A 10,721-nucleotide genomic window follows, 5' to 3' on the forward strand; every position below is an offset into this window, starting at 1 on the left:
CTGAGCCAAGGATCCAGACATAGGCTGAGCCAAGGATCCAGACATAGGCTGAGCCAAGGATCCAGACATAGGCTGAGCCAAAGATCCAGACATAGGCTGAGCCAAGGATCCAGACATAGGCTGAGCCAAGGATCCAGACATAGGCTGAGCCAAGGATTCAGACATAGGCTGAGCCAAGGATCCAGACATAGGCTGAGCCAAGGATCCAGACATAGGCTGAGCCAAGGATTCAGACATAGGCTGAGGCAAAGATTCTAACAGAGGCTGAGCCAAGGATCCAGACATAGGCTGAGCCAAGGATCCAGACATAGGCTGAGCCAAGGATCCAGACATAGGCTGAGCCAAGGATCCAGACATAGGCTGAGCCAAGGATTCAGACATAGGCTGAGCCAAGGATTCAGACATAGGCTGAGGCAAAGATTCTAACAGAGGCTGAGCCAAGGATCCAGACATAGGCTGAGCCAAGGATTCAGACATAGGCTGAGCCAAGGATCCAGACATAGGCTGAGCCAAGGATCCAGACATAGGCTGAGCCAAGGATTCAGACATAGGCTGAGCCAAGGATTCAGACATAGGCTGAGCCAAGGATTCAGACATAGGCTGAGCCAAGGATCCAGACATAGGCTGAGCCAAGGATCCAGACATAGGCTGAGCCAAGGATTCAGACATAGGCTGAGCCAAGGATCCAGACATAGGCTGAGCCAAGGATTCAGACATAGGCTGAGCCAAGGATCCAGACATAGGCTGAGCCAAGGATCCAGACATAGGCTGAGCCAAGGATCCAGACATAGGCTGAGCCAAGGATCCAGACATAGGCTGAGCCAATGATCCAGACATAGGCTGAGCCAAGGATTCAGACATAGGCTGAGCCAAGGATTCAGACATAGGCTGAGCCAAGGATTCAGACATAGGCTGAGCCAAGGATCCAGAAATAGGCTGAGCCAATGATCCAGACATAGGCTGAGGCAAAGATTCTAACAGAGGCTGAGCCAAGGATTCAGACATAGGCTGAGCCAAGGATTCAGACATAGGCTGAGCCAAGGATTCAGACATAGGCTGAGCCAAGGATCCAGAAATAGGCTGAGCCAAGGATCCAGACATAGGCTGAGGCAAAGATTCTAACAGAGGCTGAGCCAAGGATCCAGACATAGGCTGAGCCAAGGATCCAGACATAAGCTGAGCCAAGGATTCAGACATAGGCTGAGGCAAAGATTCAGGTAAAGGTGAAAGCGAAGGTTCAGACATGGGCTGAGGTGAGGATTTAGCCATAGATCGAAGTATATAATCAGGAACAGACACAGACTGAGGCAAATGTTGGGGCATAAGTGGAAGCAAAGATTCCGGTATTAATTGAGGTGAAGAACCATTCAGACACGATTTGGTGGACTGCCTTGCTTCACGTCCGGGTAAAGATTCAAGGACTGACTGGGATTCGGACTTCAGGGCAGCGGAAGAGTCACCCTTAGACATAGCTGGCACTTCAGGCACAGGAATTTCAGGTACAGGCATTTCAGGCACAATTAATGGTTCTGGGCCGAGGGAGAGAGGTGAAGCGCCAGGCAAGGATTGAGGTGAAGCGCCAGGCAAGGATTGAGGTGAAGCGCCAGGCAAGGATTGAGGTGAAGCGCCAGGCAAGGATTGAGGTGAAGGGTCAAGCACCAACGAGGCATCCCCGAGAGAGCCAAAATCAAGAATGAGCCGAGGTGAGGCATCGGGGGAAGACGGAGAAACCCCGAGGATCTCAGAAGAAGGAGGAACGGGCGGGGAAGATGGCGGGGGTGAAGAAAGGACGGAGAAAGGACGGCCGAAAGAGAGAGAGGGATCGGACGAGGGGAAAGGAAGGTCAGACGAGGGGAAAGGAAGGTCAGGCGAGGGAAAACGAAGGTCAGACGAGGGAAAACGAAGATAAGACGAGGAGAAAGGAAGGTCAGACGAGGAGGAGAGGGGAGGCGTGAGGAAGGAGTAAGGCGAGGAGGAGGAGGAGGAGGAGGAGGGAAGCACAAGGAATGGGTAACGATACTCGGGCTGGGAAAAGGGCATGGGTAGAGGCTGCGGGTGGAGGGAGCGCGCCTCTGCTTCCCTCCAGGCTTCGAGGTCTAGCCGCGGGTAGCCGGAGCACTGCACCTCCGGGTTCCTGCGGGGAGGACGTCGGCTCTTGCCATTACTCTGTCGTTTTTGTCAGTCGTTTAATGTCCATTTGTTTTGTTTTTTTGTCATTATCTTGTCATTTCATTATATCATTCTTTATTATTGTCCATTTGTTTTTGTTTTTTTGTTTTTGTCATTATCTCGTCATTATATCATTTTTCATTATTGTCCATTTTTGTTTTTTGTTTTTTGTTTTTGTCATTATCTCGTCATTATATCATTCTTTATTATTGTCCATTTGTTTGTTTTTTGTTTTTGTCATTGTCTCGCCATTATTTTTATCATTGTCCTTATATCATTCTTCATTATTGAACATGTGTTTTTATTATCAATTCACCATTATTTTTCATCATTCTCATTACATCATTGTCCTTTTATATTTGCCGTTATTTTGCCCTTATACTTATCATTGTCATGATTCTATTATTCATTCTTTGTCATTAATATGTCATCATTTCCTAATGATTCCTCTGGCGATTGTAACGGTAATGACTGTTGATGATGATGGCGATGCATATTCCTTCCTGTGATGATGGTGGTAATGTTGGGGCTATTGTGGTAAGGATTCTGTAGTAGTAGTAGTTGTTGTTGTTGTTGTTGTTGTAGGAGTAAGAGTAGTAGTAGTAGTTGTGTTTGTAGCAGGAGTAGGGTTATAGTAGTAGGAGTAGTAGTGGTAGTAGTAGTAGTAGTAGTAGTAGGAGGAGGAGGAGGAGTAGTAGCAATGGTGGTAGTTGTAGTAGTAGTAGTAGTAGTAGTTGTTGTTGTTGTTGTTGTTGTAGGAGTAGGAGTAAGAGTAGTAGTAGTAGTTGTGTTTGTAGCAGGAGTACGGTTGTAGTAGTAGGAGGAGGAGGAGTAGGAGTAGTAGTAGTAGTAGTAGTAGTTGTTGTTGTTGCTGTTGTAGGAGTAGGAGTAAGAGTAGTAGTTGTAGTAGTGTCTGTAGTAGGAGTACGGTTGTAGTAGTAGGAGTAGTAGTGGTAGTAGTAGGAGGAGGAGGAGTAGTAGTAATGGTGGTAGTATTAGTAGTAGTTGTTGTTGTTGTTGTAGGAGTAGGAGGAGTGGTGATAGTAGTTTTAGTAGTAGGAGATGGAGGAAGAAGAGGAATATTAGTAGTAACAGTAGTATCAGTAGTAGTAGAAGTAGCAATAATGAAATAATGAAGAAGGTGATGATGATGACCATTATAATGTTATTATTATTAGCATTATTATCTATTCACAACAGAACAGTAACAACATCAACAATAACAACAATGACAATCATAAGAATAACGAACTCTTAGTGAAAGACAAATAAGGGTCAACTTTGAAAACTAAGTAAGTGAAAAAAAAAGTCTTACGGACCGACCGACAGACTAACCGATATCCCACGCACCTGAAATTGTCTTGCAGAAGGAAAGGGTTAATCTGGATGGCTTGCAAGTCGCCAAATTCGCACAAGATGGAAGCCAAGCTCAGGCGACGGATGGTCTGAAGTTGAGCTGCCGAAAGAAGGGGGGAGGGGGGTGAGGGGGAGGTCAGATGCTTCAGGGAAAAAAAGAGTATTGTATATTCCTTTATTCTCCTTCGTCATTTTCTTCTTCTTCTTTATTTATTCATTTCTTTTTTTTCTTTTTTTCTTCCTTTCTTCCCTCTTTCCTCCCTGCTCCTCTTCTCTATTCATTTTTTCCCAATCACTTCATAATTTCTTTCTCCTTCCATCCTCTTCTTCTTCTCTATTCCCTCCCTCTCCCCCTCTCTTCCGCCCTCATTCACTCTCTCTCTCTCTCCTTCCGTCCCTCCTTTCTTCCTCCCTACTTTCTTCTCCACCTCCCTCCCTCCCTCCTTCCCTCCTCCCCTCCTCCCTCCCTCTTCCCCTCCTCCCCTCCTCCCTCTTTCTCCCCTCTCCCCCTCTTTCCCTCTTCCCTTCCTCCCCTCCATCTTTCCCTCCTCCCTCCCTCCCTTCCCTCCTCTTTCCTCCCTTCCCTCTTTCCCCCTCCTCCATTTCTTCTTTCTCCCCCTTATTCCCTCCCCCCCTCCCTTCCCTCCCTCTCCTCCCTCCCTCCCTCCCTCCCCCCTCTCCTCCCTTCCCTCCCTCCCTCTCCTCCCTCTCTCCCTCCCCTCCCTTCCCTCCTTCCCCCTCCTCTATTTCTTCCTTCTCCCCCTTATTCCCTCCCTCCCTTCCCTTCCCTCCCTCCCTCACCTCCCCTCCCCTCCCCTCCCCTTCCCTCTCCCCCTCCCCTCCCCTCCCCTCCTTCCCTCCCCTCCCTCCTTCCTTCCCTCCCTTCCCTCCTCCCTTCCTCCCCTCTCCCCCTCTTTCCCTCCCTTCCTCCCTTCCTTTCCCTCGCCTCCCTCTCTTCCCTCCCCTCCCTCCCTTCCCTCCCCTCCCCTCCCTCCATCTTTCCCTCCCTCCCTCCTTCCTTCCCTTCCCTCCCCTTCCCTTCCCTCCCGAGACTCACCGTGAGCGAAGGGCAAGACCAGCACGTCGCTCTCGTACCAGAACCTGTCGCCATCCCGCGCGAGGAGGAACTGGCCGCCGACGACGCAGGCGAAGGTCGGCCCCACGAGCCCTCCGGGGACCCTGTGCTCCGCCAGGCCCGCCGGGAACAGGTCGATGTCCTCCACTTTCCTGCGAGGAGGTTGCGGGGGTGGAGGGGGGAGGGGGAGGTGATATCGGATTTGGGGTTTGTGTGTCTGTCTGTTTCTGTCTGTCTGTTTGTCTGTCTCTCACTTTCTCTCTCTCTCTCTCTCTCTCTCTCTCTCTCTCTCTCTCTCTCTCTCTCTCTATATATATATATATATATATATATATATATATATATATATATATATATATATATATATATATATATATATATATATATATACATATATATAAATATATAAATATATATATATAAATATATATATATATATATATATATATATATATATATATATATATATATATATATATATATATAGTGTGTGTGTGTGTGTGTGTGTGTGTGTGTGTGTATGTATGTGTGTGTGTGGTTTATGTATGTGTGTGTATGAAATATACATGTAAATTTGTATGTAAGTATGCATATATATATGTATACATGCATATAGGTATATCTATATCATGCATACATACATAGTATATACGTATGTATGCATGATTTTGTTTATATTTTTTTATTCTATAATGTTACCACTATTTGCAATTTCTCATAACATTGTTTTTCTATGTCACATGAATAACAGAATCGCCCTTACTTGCTATTATCAATATTATTATAATCATTATTATTATAATAATTATTATGGGTATATGATTATCATTTTCTGTGTACACAAGACTCTTTGCGGGGGGGGGGGGGGGGGGGAGGGGGAAGGGGGAGGTGATATTCGAGTTGGGGTTTGTGTGTCTATCGGTTTCTGTCTGTCTGTTTGTCTGTCTCTCTCTATTTCTCTCTCTCTCTCTCTCTCTCTCTCTCTCTCTCTCTCTCTCTCTCTCTCTCTCTCTCTCTCTCTCTCTCTCTCTCTCTCTCTCTCTCTCTCTCTCTTTTAAGGCATTCCTTGAATCGAAACAAATCACGGTTTGAAAATATCGAATCTTTCCTTGGCAGATTCCTATCCGGTGTTTGGTTCTCGAACGTTCTCGAATCATCACAGTCTAATCGGAAGAAAACGGGACGTGACTCCTCAACAGAAAACGAGGGTCTGAACTTGTAAATATTTATTTTGTCTTTTCTTCTTCGGCTCCTACTCGTTCTCTCTCTGTTTTCATCTTCCGTCACAACCTCATTCTCTTCTTTTTCTTCTTCCCCCCTTCTCGACTTCCTCATTCATTTCGTATTTGATATTTGTTACCCAGCCATTACAACCTGACCGAAAGAAAATGGGACGTGCTTCCTTAACAGAAAACGGGGATCTGAACTTGCAAATATTTTTTCTCTTTTTTTCGGTTCTTCACCTTCCTCTGTTTCTTTTTTATTATTATTATTATTATTATTATTATTATTATTATTATTATTATTATTATTATTATTATTATTATTATTATAATTCACCCGTCTCCTTCTGACATTCCTTCTCCTCTTCTTCTTTGTCCCTTCCCATTTTCCTCCACTTCCTCCTTTTCTTATTCGTTACCTGTCACGGAGACATCAAAACCTGACCGAGAGAAAATGGGACATGCCTCCTCAACAGAAAACGGTTTTGTTTTTTTATCTGGGAGAACAGGGAAAAAAGATACGAAGAAATATGAATACCGTCGGTCGGTTAGTTCAGTAAGATGAGGTCGGAACACGGAGAAAAGTTCACACTGTAGCCACCTTCTTTTGATCGTAAGGGGGGAGGGAACACGTTTGATCTATGCTTGTGTGTTATATATATGAATCTAAGTACATTTAACAATCCATATTTTTTTTCTTCTGATCTCTAACTTAAAGAAAAAAAAGGTTTTATATACACACAAATACAATATAAATACACATATACACAATATATGTGTGTGTGTGTGTGTGTGTGTGTGTGTGTGTGTGTGTGTGTGTGTGTGTGTGTGTGTGTGTGTGTGTGTGTGTGTGTGTGTGTGTGTGTGTATGTGTGTGCGTGCGTGCTTGCGTGTGTGTGAAAAACTCACGTATGCGCCACAAGCATGTAATGAAAGCGTTAATAATTTTCCAAATATGAGATTGGATGAATCTTCGTTAGTGCAACATATCAGGGCACGGAATCTCAGCTCTTGTGTTGTGATTGATATTTTGCCTTAATGAACCCCCAGGGTAACGCAATGTGTGTATGCGTGTGTGTGTGTGAGTGTGTGTGTGTGTGCAAATGTGTGTGTTTGTGTGTGTGAGTGTGAGTGAGTGTGCGTGCGTGTGTGTGTATGCGTGTGCGTATGTGTGCGCGTATGTGCGTTTGTGTGCGTCCCTCAAACTTGAGTGTATGTACGACTGTGTCCGTATCCGCCTCCGACCCCAAACCACCAAACAAGCCAAACTACCTGTACAGCAGCTGGAACACCCGGGCGACTCGCGGCGGCATCACTTGGCGCAGCTGAGAGAAGTCGGCGACCTCTGGCAGCCCGCACGCCCGACGCCACGCGGTGTAGCCCTGCAGCCCGTGGTCACGCCCGCGCTGGTGGGCGTGGACGAGGAGGGGGAGGGGGGAAGAAAGGGGTATGTGAATCTCGAGTCTCCAAAGGGGAAATTAATGGTATAACGAGAGTTTTGTTTGGATTCTAGAATTGAAGGGAAAAGGGAAGAAGAGAACGAGGAGGAGAAAAAAGGAGAAAAAGAAGAGTAGGAGGAGGGAGACTAAGAGTAAGATAAAGATGAAGAATAAAAAGAGGAGGAGGAGAACGAAGAGGAGGTGGAGGAAGAAGTGAGAGAAGAGGACGCGGGAAGAAGAAAATAGAAAAAAAGGAGGAACCGAGAAAGAAAACAAAAACAAAAAAGAGGAGAGTCCGAGAAAAAGGAAGAGAAATAAGAAAAGAATAACCTAGAAAAATATTTGTTTATTTCACGGACTGCCCACGGACTTCCTCGGCGAAAGAGGAGGTTCCTTCCGCTCGGTCGCAAACCTCGCGAAGAAGCCCCTCGAACCATGACACCTCCTCGAGCAGCAACTCGAGGAGGTGTCATGGCATCCCACAGGACTATTTTGGTGATTGTTCAATGACAATATAACCATAGAAATGATTATTTTCCATCCTTTTTGAAAATCGAAAAGACCAGAACGATCGGCCATAGTCATGTCATCAAAATGCGTTTTTTTTTTTTTTTTTTCAAAAAATAGAACCAGGCGCCATGACACCTCCTCGAGCTGCTACTGCTCTAGCCTTCCCCGAACCTGAACATCGAGCGCGTAGAGATCGGACCCGACGGGGCGGTCGAGTGAGGCTCCGAAGCTGTTGTGAAGCGTCGGGGCGAAGAAGTGGTCGACGGGATCTGCCGGGGAACTCGCCAGGCCCTTGAGGATGGAGGGGCGGGCGCAGTCCCCGGAGGCCGCCGTGTCCTTCGCAAAGGAGTCGATCAGGTTTACGTAGTTGGTCGGACTCAGCCTCAGGGACTCCGCGATCATGGAGTGGACGAACCTGTGGGGGTTCGGGGACGAATCGTGAGCAAAGCTTTATGAACGATGCATTAATAAACGATAAGTAAGTAAACACCAAGAGAGAAATTAATAAAGAAGAGACTAAATGCATTCAAGAAGTAGGTGTTATTGAATGATTATTATTATTAGCATTATCATTATCATTTTATTGCTACTGTCATTATCATTATTGATATTGATATCATGATTATGTTTATCTTTATCAGCACCCAAATTTTTACAGTTATCATTTCTATTAATAAATTTATTACTACTACCATTATCATCGTTATTATTTCATTATTCTACCTGAAAGCCGCCGTTCCGAAGACGTTAGCAACAGTGGCATCGATTCCGGGCGAGTAGGTGCTGGAGTAGCCCGAGTTCAGGGGCCTGAGCCGTAACCTCTGCGCGTACCGACCCAGCACCAGGGGAAGGTACTCCGCGTAGGTCACGTGTTGGATCATCGCCACCACCAGACGCCTCGCTTCCTGTCGCGTGTTGGGAACCTTATTCTCTGATTTTTTTTTTTTTTTTTTTTACAGTGGGTCATTTTTCTCTGATTTTTCACAGTTGTCAATTATAAGGAAGGCATTCCGAGTTCTACGCTTAAATGGCAGTGAAAGATCTCTATTCAAGACACCTGTTCTCTCCTTTGCCACTGTAAAAAAAAGCTTATGAGAAAGAGTACTTTTAAGCAGTACCTGGAAAAGGGTGTCGTCACTCCACTCCGGGTTGAGAACCGACAGCTGTCTTGCAAGATTATTGTGGATCTTTAACCACAGCTGATGCATCGCCCCGAGAGCTGGGGTCACGAGGCTTGGGGAACCTTCTGTTAAGAGAAGCAGAGGGGCATTAGTCGTGGTCAATTGGTGATGGTTTCCCTCCACATTTCAAAGGTATTCATTCCGGGATCCTGTTGGAATTCTCTCGTTTGTATTTATTTAGTTCTTTCTCTATTACGGCCGGTTGGTTAAGATTGTGCGAGACCCGACCTAATGAATATTCATATACATAGGGACTTGTACGTAATCAGAAATGAATATATATCAATCAATCTAGACATGCATATCTACCCTATAGATTGATAAATGTATACATATCTAATAGACAGATATGCATTCATTTCTGTGTATTTACATATCTGTATATACTCCTCTCACTCTCACATCCCGCAACCCTCTCCCTCTCCGCCCGTTCCACCAACCGCCACTTGGCCCTCCTTCGCCAAGCCTAAACACTCATTACCTCCACACTTTGTTGATTCTTCTACGTGTGGCTTCTTCACCAGGACTTCGCCGCCACGGAGGGCTCTTCTTTTGTTGACTTCGACGTTAGAGGAACCGTAGAATCCCGACCCATCGAGGTAGTGTGTTGCAGCGTTGGTTTGCTCTCGATGGCCTGCAAGGAAGGGGATAGATGGCTTCCTTAGTCTCTCTCTCTCTCGTTCTCGTTCTCTCTCTCTTTACTCTCTCTCTTTACTCTCTCTCTCTCTCTCTCTCTCTCTCTCTCTCTCTCTCTCTCTCTCTCTCTCTTTCTCTCTCTCTTCTCTTTCTCTTTCTCTCTCTGTGTGTAATTGAGTGTGTTTATTTGTGTGTATGTGTGTGCGTGATTTGGATAATAAAATCGTGTGGTTTCTCTCTCTCTTTGACTACTCTCCATTTTAACCAACCAGTAGATAATTCTCTCTCTCTCTCTCTCTCTCTCTCTCTCTCTCTCTCTCTCTCTCTCTCTCTCTCTCTCTCTCTCTCTCTCTCTGCATGTATGTGTGTTTATTTGTGTGTGTGTTTATTTGTGTGTGTGTGTGTTTATTTGTGTGTGTGAGTGTGTGTGTGTGTGTGTGTTTATGTATGTCTGTGTGTGTGATTTGGATCTAAAATCGTGTGGTTATGTCCGAAACCCGTTTAACTATAAAACGGCCGTTTCAACCACCACACAACGAGCTCCCACGCTCTACCCCACGACCCAATCCCCCCAAAGACCTCCCACAATGCAACCCCCTTACCTGTCGAACCCGTCAGCTGACTTTCCTCCGAGCGCACAAAAGGTAAACAAGTCCTGTTGTTGAAGCGGAAATAGGGGTCATTGCTGACGTCTATGGGCTGACAGTCGTCCTCGGGGCTTGCGGTGGAGGGGGGCTTCGTCTGGTCCGAGCAGCACGTCCCTGAAGGAGGAAGCTGCTGTAAGGTGTACGGAGTCCGAGGAGGTGAAAGGGGTAAGGGAGGTAAGGAGTGCGGTGCGCTATGATGGGATGGTGGGTATGGGATGGTGGCATGGTGGGTATGGGATGGTGGGCTATGGTGGCATGGTGGGTATGGGATGGTGGCATGGTGGGTATGGGATGGTGGGCTATGGTGTAAGGCTGTTGCCCGGGCTGGATGATACTGAGAATGATACTGAAGGATAATACTGATAGAGATACTGAAAGATAACACTGATAAAGATACTGAAAGGTAACACTGATAGAGATACTGAATGATAAAACTGATAAAAATACTGAAGGATAATACTGATAATGATACTGAAATATAATAT

General features: G+C 45.8%; 2 protein-coding genes across 2 annotated transcripts in view; both read right to left on the reverse strand.

The window, feature by feature from the left end:
• The window catches only part of LOC138860937 (fap1 adhesin-like), a 7,973-nt gene extending 837 nt beyond the window's left edge, over positions 1 to 7,136 (reverse strand). Inside the window, exons 1-4 of the mRNA XM_070119504.1 lie at positions 7,096 to 7,136; positions 4,583 to 4,752; positions 871 to 1,478; positions 175 to 504 (exon numbers count right to left, since the gene is read on the reverse strand). Coding sequence (XP_069975605.1) covers positions 175 to 504; positions 871 to 1,478; positions 4,583 to 4,752; positions 7,096 to 7,136 — 1,149 coding nt within the window. The remainder of the gene's footprint in view (positions 1 to 174; positions 505 to 870; positions 1,479 to 4,582; positions 4,753 to 7,095) is intronic.
• Positions 7,137 to 7,919: 783 nt separating this feature from the next.
• On the reverse strand, positions 7,920 to 8,653 carry LOC138860938 (peroxidase-like protein 3). The gene is made up of 2 exons (XM_070119505.1): positions 8,496 to 8,653; positions 7,920 to 8,187 (listed from the first exon to the last, which is right to left on the reverse strand). The coding sequence occupies exons 1-2, from the start codon at positions 8,651 to 8,653 to the stop codon at positions 7,920 to 7,922; spliced, it is 426 nt and encodes a 141-aa protein (XP_069975606.1).
• Positions 8,654 to 10,721: the final 2,068 nt, after the last annotated feature.

This window comes from Penaeus vannamei, unplaced genomic scaffold (genome assembly GCF_042767895.1).
Source record: "Penaeus vannamei isolate JL-2024 unplaced genomic scaffold, ASM4276789v1 unanchor283, whole genome shotgun sequence".
Taxonomy (NCBI): Eukaryota; Metazoa; Arthropoda; class Malacostraca; order Decapoda; family Penaeidae; genus Penaeus; species Penaeus vannamei.